Here is a 17,446-nt window from a genome sequence, read left to right as displayed (position 1 = left end):
TTTCTTCATTTCTTTGAGTGTTCCTGAAAGCCAACAAGTTGCACTTTGGAATGACCTTATTATTGTATCATGTTTTTGATCAGAGTTTGTTTTACAGAATGAAATGTCTGAAGGAGTGCTCATCCAAGACTGGTGATTCCATACTTTTTGCCAGGGGTTGTATATTCTTCTTTTAGACCATGACACATTTGTACCTACTGACAATTGTTTATAGAGAGAATTTTGGAACTTACAGCATTGTTGAACACATAATTTAAGTATGTGTTTTTTTATGTATAAATTATACATGCTAATTATGACACCTGTTTTTTTAAATATGTAGTCTGTCTCAGAAAAGTTTAAAATATTCCAACATTGCCTCCCTGCCAAGAATCTAGCTGTTTACTCTAGGTATACGATACGGATATGTCTGGTTCTTGCTATAGTGAAAAGTTATCCAAGTTTAAACATTCTCTGTGCTGGTAAACAAGCTGGCAAAGCTGTTTTGTTAATGCTAGTCATACTGATCGACCACTATGTTCAAGGTCATTAACCAGCTTGGCCACGCTGGTCAACCATCTTAATCAAGTTGTTTGTGATGGTAGGTTAGCTAAACTATCAAACTAAAATAAAAACGTACCTTCTGGTTCCCCTGACTAATAATATGAGAGGTTAATTAGCAGTAGTGTACTAACAGTTGCTCTAAGGCAACTGGGGTACGGGTTCAAAGCATTTCAAGCTGGTACCAATTTGACCCCAGAATAAAAATGTTTCCAGCTGTAATTGTCCTAACATTACATTTGCTTTCACATACATGCATTTAAACACGTAATACTGGACCTAATATCCCTTGGTTAAAATATGTTTGTAAAGGCAAAAAAAATGTGTGCTTGTTCATTTATCCCATTATTGCTATTTTATCTGCTCTAAAATGTAGTACCTGGGAGTTTCCTTGGTTGATGGGTCTCTGTGTGTGTGTGTGTGTGTAACCTTTGACCATTTAATGACACAACAAGAGATTAAAGTAAAGTGTAACTGATTTATTATTTGTCATGGTGAATAAAATCACAAATTATTTTTTAACTAGAAAACATTATGGCTTGATATGTATATGTTGAAAATAAGACAATAAGGCATATGTTTGATGAACCTAAAACAATTAGGTTCTTTACCAGTTAGATGTTACAAAGAAATTATATTACAAAAAGACAAACCTTTACTAATTTTACTCATTTTAGACAATTTGTATAAACAAAAAGGTAACCGAACAGACACACTGTGGGCTTGGTTAAGCAGGTGTAATAAAGAATACTAAGCGCACCGAGTAACATGTGTCCACAATATAGACAATGAGGTTGACGCAAGTCATAAAGGACACTACAACTAGGTTGTCCCAGGAACAATGGTTGCAGATTGCTGGTCTTTGATTTCCTTGGAAACTGTAAAGTGGCCATATGACTACTGCTGTCATGTACATAATAACAGCCAGCATATTGTAAGCAGTAAGCACCTTGTCAAACGGAAAAGGGCACAGAGACAGCAGTCTGCAGATGGTGAGGATGATGATAAGGAGAGCAAAGATGAAGCAGAGTGAGTAAACTGCCACACACCATTGCAATCCGGGGAAGCGGCTGTATCTGCCTGCATCCAAAGAGATGAAGATTATGCAGGCAACAAAGGCTTCCAGGACCTTCATCAAGCCTGGAACTGTGGACAGGAAGCCACTGATCTCACCAGGCTTTGCCCGGGTTAGTCCTACCTCCACAGCATACACAATAAAACAAAAGCAGGACATGGCCGTAGCAGCAATTTGCCGAGAACAACTAGCGCAAACATTGAAGGTGGGGTAGATGACTGAGGCAGCAAACATCATGAGTGTAGCCAGCATGGCAAAAGCAGTAGTAAAGTCATCCCAGGAAATTGGCATTTTAACGTTGAGGCTGGTGAATTCCAAAATGAGGATGAAAAGGGTCATGAAGCAGCAGAAGCACCAGGTGAACATGCACCAGGCCCAGTGGGAGGAGTTCAAGTGTTCCACAGAGGCCACAAGGCTGAAACACACGCAGGAGAGCACAACCTCCAATATCCTTACAATGCCAACTGGCACAGTCACGGAACGGGTGTCCAACGTAACCATGATCTCTTCTTCAATTGCTGGCCTTCTTAAACTATTCTTCTTCTCTTTCTGTTGATAATTTAATAGAATAATTAATAGAATGTTTTATTTTCACTCACACAGCATCCTAATAGAGTGTAAATAGTTACTTACCACTTCTTCTGTTGTGTCTTGAGTTGTGTCTGTTTCTCCCTCACACAATCCTCCCACAGAAATAGATCTCCACAGGAATCCAGAGAAGGGCGTTCTGTTGACTGTGCCCTCTGACTGATACCTTATCAGAAGCTGTTCCGCAAATGGTCATCTGTTTGTAGGACAGCCACCAATAAAATATTTGAATGACTGTTTTTACTGCCTTTTCTTTATACATGCAGATAAGAATAAGGTGTAGTTCTAAAGGTTAGCCTTACAGTTTCCAGTTTCAGAGTTGTGCAAATCACTTGTTTTACAGTCAGTGATGACAATGGGTCCTCTAAATAGATCTAAATACATCCTTCCATCTTTTCACTGTTATGAGTCACTAAAATGATTTATTGTTAGGAACCAAAACTTTTAAGGGGCAGTTTCCCAGACAGTTAAAGACAGTCATGGATAAAATATCATTTTAATAGTTTCTTATTTGAAAATATTAATTACATACTTTGCTCTAACTATGCTTAGTTTATTGACCCAAGCGTACACTGGATGTCAATAATAATTATTTGATTGCACTTTCAGCCATGTGTTGTTAAGGCACAATATTCTCTTTTCTCTTACTTAAATAATTAATTAAATTTCCCTAAATATGAAGTGTTGTTTTTGTTATTTGTGCAATGTCTAAATAAGAAAATTCACTTATATTTCTTCCTTAATTTATGATGTAAAGTTACATCTGAAAGATAAAATCATGTATCATTCATTCATGCTACATTTGCACTGACACAGAATGAAAGAAAGGGAGTCTACTACAGACAAGGCAGGTGTTGGCTTTTTGTAAAATTCTTCTTCTATCTTAAATAATTTTGTAGTATGTTACATGTCTAAGTCTAAACATGCTTTTTATCACACACAAAATATTTCCATTCAGATTTTTTTTATTCCTTTTTAATTATTTTTGTGCAAATGATTTCTGGGAGTGCGTTTTCACACATAAAGAAAATATTTATGGGGTGGAAATCTTTGTAACACATTCACTTGAACTTAAACTTGATTTTAGTCTTTTAGATTTTAGTTCACAAAGTCAGGTATATGCATGCCTTTTCACATGCACACAAAAGGTGATAAACCACTGCAGGCAGTGAAAATATTTGTAAACTTGTAAAAAACAAAAATCAAGTTCAAGCTGGTTAGGTTAATAGACCAGCTAAACCATCAAAATTTCATATTTAAGGCGCACTGTATTATAAGACACACTATCAATAAACACCTATTTTCTGGTCTATTTTAAAAAATAAGGCGTATCAGATTAAAAGGCGCATTTTGCAACACTTGTAAGGAACAGAGGTGTCCCCATGTTTTCCTTCTAATTTAGCTCTATTCCACAGGTTAATCGTGGTTTTTCCAACCAATGAGAATGCAAATCAAGCGGCACTAAGAACTGAACTGGTCAAGTCCTGTTGCCAATGATCAACTTTGGTTCCTGCCGCGGTTTCTTCCTCCCGCTCTGAGGAGAGTTTCTCCTGGTCACTGGGTCTCACTGCAGGTTCTGTTTTATGTTTTGTTTGATCCTTTGTACTGCAAAGCATTAAAAACAACTATTCTCTTCAAGTGGTTTTGGTCAGAAACTATTCCGGAAAAAAAAAGTTTTTCCTTTTTTCAGTTACTAACAGAGGGCAAATACATAAAAAGTCCTTCGGTATCATCATATTAAGTTTGTCTAGTTCATGTACAGTACACATATAAGTACATGATGATGTCTTGTTTATTTTGTTTATTTTGTATATTTTATGTCATATTTATCTCCTAGTTACAAGCAGTCCTATAGGAAATATAACCCTGAACAAAGATTTTTAAGTATTACTTAATTTCAGTAGCTTATGTTTGAAATTACGTTTCTAACTACTACTTTTTTTTAATTAAGTTTCTAACTGAACTAGGAGGATATCCAACCTATGACACATAGTAGGTTTAATTGAGGCTTAATTAAGTTTAATTATATGTATTCTAAACTAAAGAATAGTTTCAGAAAATTAAATTACACTCTGACCTAAACATTTTCAGAGAAAGCCAATGCCCTTAATATTCTGTTTTTTTTTTTTTTTTTTTTTTTTTTTTGCTTCTTGAGGAAACAACCCATTGCCCTTGGTAAAGATTACATTATTTCTCTGTAATATAAGAACTAGATCTAGCTTCAGTACCAGTTCCAGTCAGAAACTGAGCTCAAAACATTATAGTTTTCAAAACTTATAGTTTTTGCAATTTTCTTTTGATTACATTTCTACATGCAAGTTTGCAGTCATCTTCTTTATCAGCTTAAGCAGGGTGTAAAAAATACAATGACAATATACAAGAGGGTCAAGTTTTTTCAGGGTATAAAGAGAACTAGTACAGTGCAGGCTAATTACAGTGTCTTTCTTGTTTACCAGCTAATGTAGCACATACCATACAATCAATCAGGATCATAAACAAAATATTATACAGCAAAATCAACAGCTAATCAATCACCGCAAAAACACACCCAATGCTATAGACCTAGGCTACCTGTTATATTACAGGCAGAACCACCCAATCAATTTTTTTTTTTTTTGGCCTGGAAATAAAATATACTTTTCACAAAAGTGAAAAGCTCCAGGGAAGCTTTTACGCGCCAGTGTAGAAAAGGGTGATTTTGACAGTTTGGGGGTGGGGTCAGAGTCATTTCCCTGATGTGAATGCTATTAGTTGATATCTCCAGGTTTTGTGAGTGACTAACCTAATACAAAACAGCCTGATTCAGAAAGTAAAGACAGAGGAGTGTGTGAAAGAAGAACAGCAGTATAGTTAGCTTTGCTTAAATTCAAACAGTGTTAATCTGGCTTCAGCGCCTGGAACGAGCCACTCCCCAGCACTGTTAAGCTGACTTTAACACCTGGAACAACCCGCTCATCAGCATTTTTAACCCGGCTTCAGCATCTGGAACGAGCTGCTCTCCACAATTCTTTTAAAGGAGCCAGCAGTAAACCTTGTCTTGTCTGAAGCTGCTATATTCATTTCTTTTTTTACTTTTAACTCAAACTCCAGTCATTATTAACACCTTTCCGGCTGAGGACAAAATACAGATAATTAAATGGTTCCAATGTATGGAAAATACTGTCTAGACATAAAATCTTAATCTTTTAGACCTCAAGTCCTGTTTTATGATGCAAGCAATGATCCAATCCAATTAACTGTAGAAGCCTTAACATGTTTTTGATCTTCAAGGCATGCATAAACGGCAAAAATATTTATGTTTGTGCAGTGGTTGTTTTATCTCATTGAAAAAAAGCTAAGAGATATGCTTTGCCTTAAAACTGATTGAATACTGTGTCTGATTCTATGAAACTGATACTTTGTTAGAATAAGGTTTTGTCTTTTTTTTAGAGATACTGCAAAATTACACATTCAAAAAGCCAACCAAGAGACAAGACAACTGTTTAGATTATTTCATGTAAAAAATACCTTTGGCACAATCAGTCAGTACAGTACAAATATCAGAAGTAGGTGTATGTGCATGACTTTTACTGCATTTTGTGTTAATTTTGCTCAGTTACATTCACTTCACCAGTATAGAACAAACCTAGAACAAAAAGACCACAAAGGTGGAAAGCAGGGCAACTGTATAAAAATGAACAATAAAAAAAAACATTCTGTCTCTAAATAAATAACACCCAACATTACTTTCCACTGAATGCTTCAGTACGCATGTTGTCTAGAAAGAGTCCACAAAGGTCCTCCTACCACACAAACATGAGAACAAACAGTACTATACTGAGTTAATGTTCCTGGATCATCCTTCCGGTTTTAAATAAATTCAAGTCCTTCATATTTCACATCACCAATCTTTGTTTCAGGTAGCAATATACGGCCATCCAAAGTAAAAGCTATGATGTAGGATGCTATCTTCCCTGAAACCTCTTCAGACTTTAGGGCAACTATGATCTGGTCATCCGTGTTTGGTATAAACTTGAAAGAGGAAAATCCGTGTGTAGGATTAAATGGTCCCACCTGGCTGACTACAATGTCTGTAAAGGCTGCAGAGCAGCACAGCATGAGATTGGTGGCACGCCGCTCATCAGCTGTCTCATCATAGCGCTCTGCACTAGCACGACGAGGAAGGAAGAACCAGCGCTGAAGAGTGTCACTCCAGGCCGCAGACTCATGGATGAGATAGCCTTAGAAGAACAAGTAAATAGAAGAGTTTAATTTTTTCAAACAAAGCACATTAAACCCCTAGATCTTGTGAAAAAAGGTCACATGGCACATGGTGCATTTAACGAGAAAATATTTTTTACTCAATTGGAATTAAAAGAAAAAAAATGTTTGTGTCCCAAAGTTGAGGTAGGACAGACCTTCCTCAGGACTTTTTATATTTAGATAATTTTTTAGACATTTAGTCCACGAGCAAAAGTCCTTACAGCTCTGTGTGTTGCTACATAAACCAACTATGATGGTTGGAACATGCATTCTTTTTCCTAAACCAGTGTCTGCACAAGGGAAGCTTGCTGTTATCACCTCTTCCCTTCATCTCTTCAATCCCTTGAAAATTTTAACTACCTCAGTTTCCGACACACTGGAGCTAACCACACATCAAAAGTTATCCTAAATAAAATCTCTTTAGTAAAGTCTCAGTGCCGAAAGGACACAATGAAAAAAATAAACAAATAACACTATTCAACTATATATATATAACATAATATAACAACTTTTTCTTGCAGTCAAGGATTTTAACGTTTTTCAGCTGCAGTTTAGGTTTAGGCTTTTGGATGCAGCGTTTAAATGCAAAATATTGTTATTTAACATTCCACACATTGTACAGAAAACAGGACACATTTAAATGAAACACATAGGTATTTACTTAAATGCTGATGATTTCCACAATACACTTTATTATGATCTAAAAGCAGAGAGTTATATTAATGAAGTTGAACTACTTCACTTCTGTATTTAAGTACTAAAATGCTACAATAATACTAAACTCATCTGGTACCTTCTTTATCATAAATATGTTAGGAATCGTTCTAGACCCACATTATCACTAAAGCCAGAGCGGTAGATGCTCTGCACGTCACCGGGTTTGATGAAGCTCCTCCTCACTGAGAGAATTGTGATCTAGCTGATCTTATAAGACCTCACTGCTCCCGTTCTGCCTTTCACTCTGCTTTCTGTAATAACTACACTAATAATACAGTGCTGTACTTATACTTTCAGTACTTTACACACACACACACCTGGGGGGTTGATTCCAGCTGCACTGCGCAAAGTGTTGTACTTTGAAACCCAGTTCTGGTGCTGCACGTCTCCACGGAAACCCACCACTTTTACCCACTCAGGATTGTCATTGACTACTTCTCCGCTAGTGGTGGTCCACTCTTTTCCAAGACCACCCACAAACAGGTGCTCATCCTTCACAGCAAGCCACTCTGCCTTAAAACCTGACAGAGAGAGAGAGAGAGAGAGAGAGAGAGAGATGGGATAAGGCAGAGTTCAGACAGTTACGACATGTGACGACAGCACACCTCACACTCATTATTTTCTGTTTGAGCACAATATTCAATTTTGAAGCACAAGATGCAAACTAGGTCTTAATGTGTGATTACTGAGATAAACAACAATTCACGAAATCAAATGAACTAAAGTCGCATTTTCCTTACAACAATATCCTAATAGGCTAAGAAGCAATACAACAGAGCAGGTATAAGACGATTTAATTTATTAAAATGTATTTTTATCTTCTCTTTTATAGTCTTGTATAACAGTACAATGTGTACAATACAATAATTGTATTGTGTACAATACAATAAATTAATAATTGTTTATAAACCTGTTAATACATATTCTTAAAATACCTTTTACATAAACATTAATATAATTGTTTAAATACACAACTCAACACAATATAATGTAAATAAACACTATAATAAGTGTATATAATTAGAGAACAGTTATAACATATTTTAAATGAATAGACAATTCTAATATATTTTGTTAACATAATACATTCTATAAATCTTCTGCCAATAAACCAACTCAATATATTCCTAGAACAGCACGCAACTAACAATTCAAATTTAACAATGCACATTAAGCTTTTCTAACTAAACAAAAGCTGAAAAAAAATATTTTAAAGAGTGGCAAAAAAAAAAAAAAACAGGACAAAAAAGGCTGGGAAAGGTACTAATAAAAACATCTTAATGATTTGTAACTTGCTGACATAATTTTGTATAAAAGAGTATTTTTGGTAAGACAGATTTACCAATCTGCTAAAAATAAATATGGGACAATTCCACAACAATGTTCCTCAACGGAAATATTATCATTAAAAGCATGAAATATGAAGAATATTATATTAGCAATGGCATTAGCATATGCGTATTTTGTGCTTGTGAATACTTCTCCATTTAACTATATAAGGTGCTTAATTTAAAATGTCCACACAAACATCTATACATCTGGTCTGGCCATTCTGAGAACGTCTTTACCCAGAGTAATGGCTCCATTACAAAGCTCCAGTGAAGCAGATGAAAGCATTTCAGGCTGCATCCGAACCTCTGCTTTATGAAGCACAGCTGTATTGACATTAGTGAGGATGTTTTAAGATGACATTAAATAGCCTGTTGTAATGTTGGGTTAGCAAACTTCATAGTAAGTGTCCACAGTAGTAGATTACTTCAGACTGCATTCTCTATGAATATAATATCAATTCCTAACACAAAGTGTGGCACAATAAGATGGATAGCAGTGTTAATTTTGACAACAAATTTTCATTTAGTTTTAGTCATAGTCTTGTGACAAAAATGGCATTTAGTTTTAGTCATAATTTAGTCATCTGAAATGTTTTTAGTTTTAGTCTAGTTTTAGTCGACTAAATATCATAAGAATATAGTCGACTAAAACTTGACTAAAATGTAAAGGGTGTAAATGTAAATGCTTTTTCATCAGTTCCCTTAAATTAACTATAAACTTCTACAAAATAAAACATTTAGTAACCAGTTGTGTAATAGTTTGAATGTGAAATATACTTATATGTGTAACGTATATTTCTATTATAGGTATGTGACTGTAAATATTTTACATTTAAAGTTTTGTTCTAGAAATCAGGTCATAAAACATTTGAATGGTTAAATTATAGATTACACAGAGCTGTAGACACAAAAACACAGCTTTAACCTCTTAGGCTCCAACCCTAATTGTACCAATTTCTGCCAGAAATTACATACTCAAATTTTAAGACTTTTTATTAAATACTTCAGAGGCAATTTTATGAATATATATTACTTACAAACCTTACAGAATTAATTGAAAACACTTAAAATTATTCAATTGAATGGTCAAAATATGGTAAAAAAAAAAAAAAAAAAAAAAAAAAAAAAGTAAATAAAAAACAGGAAATTTTTTCGGTGCTTTTTTAGATTTTCTATTTTAATTCTTTATTTTCAGATCCATAAAATGAAATGTTTATATAAATTAAGTGTTTTTGCAGCTCTATATTTTTGCTTTAAAATGTTTAGAATCACAATGTAAAATTTTAAACTGCTCCCTTTCACTGGTTAGATATTATAGAGATTTAAACTTGAAATGGTACTTTCTTTCTCCGAAGGACTGGAAACTTTATAAGAATAAAAACTACTAATTTTAAAAATTAATTTGCAGTAAAGAATGTTTTTGTATATTCTACTCCTAAAGAAGAGATATTGTGCACTGTTTCTTTAAAAGGCCCCTCCTTCCCTCCAGCAGTCAGCTCCTCTCTCTCTCTGTAACAAGCCCCCACCTCACCTCTCTACCTGCAGAACTCGCCACCTGACAGATTTTATCAGAGCGCCAGAACGCGAACCCCGACTGACTAAAACTTTCAGTCGTGACCAGCTTATACTGAACGATCCAGATGACTCGACCACGACTCGACTGCAGCTCGACTCTAGACAGACTCTTATGATTTTATCCCGACTTTGGAAAAGCATTTTAGGAACAGAATACCATTTATAAACCGTCTGTTTTACAGTGAACACATGAGCATCAAGTATTTTAGAGATTCTTTTGTAACCCTTTCCAGCATCATGCAAGTGGACAATTCTTGAACGTAGATCTTCTCAAAGCGCTTTTGTGCGAGGCATGATTCACATCAAGCAATGCTTCTTAAGAACAACAAACTCTAAACTGGTGTGTGTTTTATAGGGCAGGGAAGCTTTAACCAACACATCCAATCACATCTCATCACATCCTGGCTCCAATTAGATCTTAGAAACGTAATTAGTCTAGGGATTCACATACTTTCCCTCCCTCCCCCTCACTGTGAATGTCAACATGTTCAATACAACCATGCAAACAGATTTGATTCATCTATATTCAAATTTAAAATTATTATTATTATTTTTTTTTTTTACAATTTTGTTCCTTATTTTTTCTAAATTTCTATTTAATGTTTTCAATCTCTTTTGTATTGTAAATGCTCGGCAACACTGTAAATGAGGTTGATTGATTGATATTTTTCCCATATCATTCAACCCTGATGAGATGTGCCGCCCCTCATCATTTGAGATACACATTGTGCACCTACTACCTACCCACATAGCCAATTCATATTATAGGCTATGAATCTCCAATAGGGGTGGGTATCTCTAGGGACTTTACGATTAGGGGTGGGTATCATCACTGATTTCCCATTTCGATTCGATTCCGATTTACAAGGTACCGCTTTTATTAAAAATTGATTCATTTAGAGAAATTTCAGTTACAATAGAAATTGTCATTTAAATATGAAATGTTGTAATTATACAAGGAACACTTAAACTTCCATTATTTAAATATTAGTGTTTATATTATATAGACTTAACAGTACATTACATTCTTTATTATCATTAGATGTAGCTTAGTTTATTGCGACACGGTGCTTCACATCTCTATACAGGTTTGAATGGCCACTTTACTCAAATGTTAACGTGTGGGTAAAACATAACGTGGTTCCAAAACATCAGTAGCCATCGTTTTCAACAAACCTGTATGAACATATATACTGACATTTTAGTTACATAAAACAAAAACATAACATGCTTCATACATTTCATATTTATTTGCAAATAAAAGTGTGAAATATACCCATGCTTACTATTTCAGCTGTGATACTACAATAAGCATAGTGATAATAAAAACACAATGAGCAAAATGAATAATGTAAAGAAAGAAAACATTATCAACTTCAAAGAGAAATACAGCCGAAAGCGGCAACTAGCGGTCCAAGCACGCGCGCATGGTTTAGAAAGTCTAAAAGAATCCTGGGATCAGGCCTTATGGTTCAGAAGTTATGGATCTAAATGTCTGTGATTCACCATCACAGGAATTTCCCAACTCATTCTCTATCTACACAATAAAGCAGAAAAGTAAATTATTCTGTTTCTAACAACCTATTTACATTATATAAAATTAAAGCATATACATTAAACCAACACAATGTATAAAGTCATCTGAACTCATGTACTGCCTCTTTAAGGCTTCACACTGTTAGCAATGCTTTAAATAACTGACCAGCCTTAGCTTAGCGATTAGCACTAGCTAGCAATTAGCATCGACTAGCAGTTAGCATTGGTTAGCGATTAGCATCGGCTAGCGATTAGCATCGGCTAGTAGTTAGCATTTGCTAGCGATTAGCATCAGCTAACGATTAGCGTTGGCTAGTAGTTAGCATTTGCTAGTGATTAGCATCGGCATTAAATATTACTTTAGAGCATTTCTACTGATTGATTATTATTTCCCTCATTTCTCTTCCAAAACATCTAAAATTAAACACAGCAGGTGAATTCTCTCCTATCAGAGATTAGCTAAACTAGCAGAACACCGGAGCTTCTGCTCTGACTCACCACAGCTCTAAAAACACTCACTGGAAACTGCTTCTCTTCAGGGTTTACAGCTGTATTACTGACATAATAACAGCGTATTAGCCTTACTATATATCAATATTCAATAATTAAGGGGCATTATTGAATATTTTTGTATGAGGCTGTCCCATTTAAAAAAGAAGAAAAAAAAAACAAAAGAAACCTCTTCTTTTACCACTACAGACACAGCCAATATGGCCCTCTTTTGGATGCTCCATGCAACTGCACTTCTAAATTATATATGAGGTTTTAGTAGCTCCATATATTTATTTAATATGGGTTACATGGGCATTATAGGGGCTACTGAAGGCCTGTCTTGGCCAATCTTGGTAATTATCCTTTTACAATATATGATCTTGCTCATTTACAATATTACTGTAAATGAGCAAGATCAGTGCAAATGGAGCTTCACAGTCCAAATCCATCCAAACTGTTTGGGAGATCCATCATCATGCAGCAAGCAGTGATGGTATAGTTACTTTGAAAAAGTAATCCGATTACTGATTACTGATTACTCCTTTAAAAAGTAACTTAGTTACTTTATGGATTACTTGATTTTAAAAGTAACTAAGTTACTTTACAAGTTACTTTATTAGTTACTTTCAGCAGCTGCAGACACCACCTCCCGCTGCCTTAACATAAACATTATAACCAGTTTTGCCAATACTCCCTTTATTGGAAAATGCATTTTTAACAGCAACAATTTATCTCTATTAAGTTGAACTATTGCCTAAAAAAATAAGTTTTTTTATAAAAATAAAAAAAATTAACATAAATATTTTTTTATAAAAAGTAAAATATGGTCTTTCTTGATTTTACTAAACATAAATACTTGTTTTTATAAAAAAGTATATAAAATAAAGAAAGTCTTTCTCGACCTGACATATTTAACACTGTAAAACTGAACATTGAACTTGTTGTTCTCTGCAGGGCAGCAGGGAGTGGTTTTATAAAACAGAACCGTGTATATGGTCTAGACCAGGGATCACATATTTGCAGACTGCGGTCCGGGTCCGGACCCAGACGTTGTCCAATACGGACCCATACTGGACCCAACTACTGAGAAGGATTTAATTCTGACAGCGTTCATTTAAAGCACCGGAACTTTTCTTGTCTTTACGGTATGTGCGCTCTGCGCCACAGTGAACTTCCAATCAGGTGTGGTGTAAAATCTTTAAATGCTCTCCTCTGCCAATCAAATTTGTGGCAGACCGCTGCCCTGGCCAGTGAATTGGGACGCGGCCGCAAAAAAAAAACGCTTTAATAAAGAGATAGGGCGCCGAGAACTGGCGGAAAACGAAAACGGGCGGAAACTAAAGACACGCCGAGCGCGAGAGAGAGAGACAGGGGAGAAAGCGAGACGCGTGTGATTGGGGTGAGTGTGTGTGTGTGGAGGAAATGAGGTGGAGAGAGAGAGAGAGAGAGAGTAACGCACAGTGACTTAAATAAGTAACTTTAATCAGATTACTGGATTGGAAATAGTAACGCGTTAGATTACTCGTTACTGAAAAAAAGGGTCAGATTAGAGTTACTGACATCACTGGCAGCAAGATAATAATGCAAAACAAACTACAAAAGGTTGATCATGGGCAAAAAATGGAAGGCTTCTGACTGACCTCAATCTTATGATTTAAACTCTATAGAGCATACATTTTACCTGCTTGGCCTCAATGTTTCAGTATGTTTGGAGGGACTGTATATTACTGTATATCTTTATCAGTACAATAATATCATCTTAGGTTTTAACTCACCTGTAATGTGGCTAGCTATATTTGTACAAAAAAATATTTCTACCCATTATTATTATTATAATTATTATTAATTCACCAACCATTGTAAATTAACATGCATTTTAGTGCTTAAACTAAGAATTAGAAACATACCTTTAGAAATGGTGCCATCTCCATCTGGCAGTATAACCCATGGCACTGCCTTATTTCTGTTGATGTGGTAAACCACACCTGTGCGATCATCCACACTATACAACTTTCCATTAAAGACTACTAATTCTGAAAGCTCCATGCCTCGTCCTTTCTCAGCCAGGTGGCTTTCCAGCACCACTCTGTCTGGATCCCACTCTACTGCCACTTTGTCTCCACTTTCTGACACCAGTAAGTGGCCTTTTCGCATGTAGCTAAACCAGGTCAGCTTCTTCTCACTGCGCGAGTTTGTGTCCAAATCAGCAATAACACAGATGCGATAACGTGTGCCACGTGAGGTACGCTCAGGAGGACTAAGGGGATAAGTGTCATTATACAGATCCTCATCTGCAGTCTCAGGGTGGTTTAACCTCCAGACGTATCTGCCCCTGGGCTGTGAGTGAACAGGTGCCAGCTGCATATAGATGAGTAGGACAAGCATTATTACAGTCACTACCAGGATTATGGCTCTCCATTTGATATGGAAGCGGGGGTCTGTGGGGTTGGTCATGGAGGCCAGCATTGGAAGCCCTCCTACTGAAATGCGCAAAGATTTCATAGGCTCATTTTGATCCAGACGGGCATAGCCTGGAGAAACAGGCATGGAGGAATGACAGGCAGCCAGACCTAAAGAGAGAAGAGGACAATATTGGGCATCATATACAAACAATACAACAGTTAACATTTTTACATGGAATACACAGCACTGTTTTCTCAAGCTTCAATACACTGACTACGTAACTCATCAGTAACATAAAATCAGTTTTCTAAAAAAACTACATTCATAAATCATACTTTAACATTATTAATTTAAACAAACCAATACAGACCCATAACCAAATTTAAATTATTACCACATTAATTTAGATCCAATTCTGACCACAACAAGAAGGCAGTCACATGTCTAGTTTCTACCTTTCCCATTACTAGGACCTTTTCTTAGAAAGGTACATTGTTGACTTTGAATTTAGGAGTGGCTATTGGTAGCCAATAAGAAAGCAGAAAAAAGCAGGAAGAGTATAGCAAGAACAGGTACAGCAGGATCTTGCAATCAGATAAATCTGATTGCAACCTGTCAATGAGGCATTAAATAAACTTTATCTGTTGCCTTTTAAAATCAGGTCATGATATTATTTTATTTTTATTTTTTTGAACATGGTTTCATTAATTACACTTTATTCCTAAAAGGGAATCTAAAAAGTCATTAAATTGTCAATTAAATTTTCCTGATTCAATGCAGTGTCAATAGTCAGGATGAATTATTCATTGTAATAACTGTACATTTGTGAAGATGTAACAAAATTAATTATGTAACAAAAGTTGTGCATATTCAAACATACTGAGAATTTAAAAACCTAATTTTATAATAATAGTTTGTCCTGTTTAGTAAAATTTGAAGTTTTATTCTGATCCACTTATATTCTTTTTGTAATAATGGTGAATGGTGTTAAAATTAGTGTGAAACGAAAGTGTTGAAATTGTGTTTAGCTACACACTATAACTAGCCTGAAAACCTATACTTGAGTTAAGAGCTGCACCATGTATTATTTCAGCATCAATATTGTCATGTACACGCAAAAAGGTCACATTAATGTTTTCTGCTTTATCAAATTACTTTTTTGTCTTTTCCTGCACATAAGGACAAATTCACACAGTTTCTCATGTTACATGTTGACCTTTGCCCATATTTTGGCAAATTTCCTAATATCGTGCAGCCCTGTGTACGTTGTTTTAACATTCCATATTCCTGCCGTTAAAATACCAATCCACCAGAGCGCACCTGGCTCTTAAAGAAGTGGCAAATGAAAATCAGACCGATTTATTTCACATTAAGCCAAAAACACACCCATAATTAATTAAGAGACGTTCTACGTGACTTTTGGGTGTTTCGAGACGCACAAGGTGCCCCAAATCAAGCGGTGCGGTGCACAAATGAAGCTGGCCTATGTAACGTTAATAAATGCAGCATGTGATTTTATGATGCCTTTCTGAAAAATGCCACCAAGCCAAGAGAAGTTGATGCCACTCCTGGACATTAACATTAGGCTTTTTTCATTTTCTTTTCCATTTTCTCAAATTATGTTTCTCAAAGTAATTAACAAAAAAATATGAAATCACATAAAACTAATAAACAATTATTTCATAATATTAGTACTTAGACTTAGAAAGCACATTAAAAGAATACAATAGTTCGCGATATGATCGAGATACGTAACTTCTTACTAATAATTTGTATAAAACGGAGGAAAATGTAACTTGTAATGTTTTTAATCATTTCGAAATCGCACATACATAATGGTTTTCTGATTTTATTCTCGATGTGATGTTAGCAAGGGCCTCTCTGCGTTGTGCTAATATTTATATATTCAAGCTGTTAAATGGGTCTTTAAAAGACAGAACTGCTGGTTTGTCAGACATATGGAGATAGTTATACATTAATATCCAGCCTGAGCGACTCCTCCTGACTGTCTCACAGATTTAGCTATACCGACCCTCAGCCCGGAGCGGAACACCGCGCGCCTGGTAAAGCTTACCTGTTCTGAACGGTCAGAGCTGCTGCTGCTGCTGCTGCTGCGGATTCTGGTTCGGGTCCTGGTCCTGGTTCGGGCTCTGTGTTCGAGTCCTGGCTCTGGTTCGGGCTCTGTGTTCGAGTCCTGGATCTGGTTCGGGTCCTGGCTCTGTGTTCGAGTCCTGGCTCTGGTTCGGGTCCTGGCTCTGTGTCCGAGTCCTGGCTCTGGTTCGGGGTCTGTGTTCGGGTCCTGGCTCTGTGTTCGAGTCCTGGCTCTGGTTCGGGTCCTGGCTCTGTGTCCGAGTCCTGGCTCTGGTTCGGGGTCTGTGTTCGGGTCCTGGCTCTGGTTCGGGTACTGGCTCTGGTTCGGGAGTCTGTGTTCGGGTCCTGGCTCTGTGTTCGGGTCCTGGCTCTGGTTCGGGGTCTGTGTTCGGTTACTGGCTCTGGTTCGGGGTCTGTGTTCGAGTCCTGGCTCTGGTTCGGGGTCTGTGTTCGAGTCCTGGCTCTGGTCGGGGTCTGTGTTCGAGTCCTGGCTCTGGTTCGGGGTCTGTGTTCGAGTCCTGGCTCTGGTTCGGGGTCTGTGTTCGGGTCCTGGCTCTGGTTCGGGGTCTGTGTTCGAGTCCTGGCTCTGGTTCGGGGTCTGTGTTCGGGTACTGGCTCTGGTTCGGGAGTCTGTGTTCGGGTCCTGGCTCTGTGTTCGGGTCCTGGCTCTGGTTCGGGGTCTGTGTTCGGGTCGGTATCGAATCCTGTGGCATGAACGTTTATACTTCCGCACTCTCGGGGTTGAAACAAGAGCATGTTTTATTAATATCATTACTGCGCACAATGCGCGCATAGTCCTTTTGCGCAGTTAAAAGGAAAAGAACGGCATATATCTGCATTTGTTGATATAATAATT

At 36.6% G+C, this 17,446-nt stretch overlaps 2 protein-coding genes across 2 annotated transcripts; both read right to left on the bottom strand.

The window, feature by feature from the left end:
• Window positions 1-1,004: 1,004 nt before the first annotated feature.
• Window positions 1,005-4,485, bottom strand: LOC103035820 (myeloid-associated differentiation marker homolog). Its single transcript, XM_007241616.4, has 2 exons — window positions 2,249-4,485; window positions 1,005-2,164 (listed from the first exon to the last, which is right to left on the bottom strand). Exon 2 carries the CDS (start codon window positions 2,114-2,116, stop codon window positions 1,268-1,270), a length of 849 nt encoding a protein of 282 aa, XP_007241678.1. The 5' UTR covers window positions 2,117-2,164; window positions 2,249-4,485; the 3' UTR covers window positions 1,005-1,267.
• Window positions 4,486-5,679: 1,194 nt separating this feature from the next.
• On the bottom strand, window positions 5,680-16,664 carry cant1a (calcium activated nucleotidase 1a). Its single transcript, XM_007241614.4, has 4 exons — window positions 16,574-16,664; window positions 14,004-14,666; window positions 7,480-7,683; window positions 5,680-6,423 (listed from the first exon to the last, which is right to left on the bottom strand). Exons 2-4 carry the CDS (start codon window positions 14,641-14,643, stop codon window positions 6,053-6,055), a joined length of 1,215 nt encoding a protein of 404 aa, XP_007241676.1. The 5' UTR covers window positions 14,644-14,666; window positions 16,574-16,664; the 3' UTR covers window positions 5,680-6,052.
• Window positions 16,665-17,446: the final 782 nt, after the last annotated feature.

Source organism: Astyanax mexicanus, chromosome 19, assembly GCF_023375975.1.
Source record: "Astyanax mexicanus isolate ESR-SI-001 chromosome 19, AstMex3_surface, whole genome shotgun sequence".
NCBI classification, from domain to species: domain Eukaryota; kingdom Metazoa; phylum Chordata; class Actinopteri; order Characiformes; family Acestrorhamphidae; genus Astyanax; species Astyanax mexicanus.
Note: the sequence above shows the minus strand (reverse complement) of the source record. Positions and strands in the feature narration are given on the sequence as shown.

Bases quoted from the DNA above. Each gene is read 5' to 3' on its own strand.
- LOC103035820 (XM_007241616.4), bottom strand. From the start codon at position 2,116: ATGGTTACGTTGGACACCCGTTCCGTGACTGTGCCAGTTGGCATTGTA.
- cant1a (XM_007241614.4), bottom strand. From the start codon at position 14,643: ATGCCTGTTTCTCCAGGCTATGCCCGTCTGGATCAAAATGAGCCTATG. The intron at 7,684-14,003 runs GTATGTTTCTAA...TCTCTCTGTCAG, and splicing joins AGATGGCACCATTTCTAAAG to GTTTTAAGGCAGAGTGGCTT. The intron at 6,424-7,479 runs GTGTGTGTGTGT...TGTTCTTCTAAG, and splicing joins AGCTGGAATCAACCCCCCAG to GCTATCTCATCCATGAGTCT.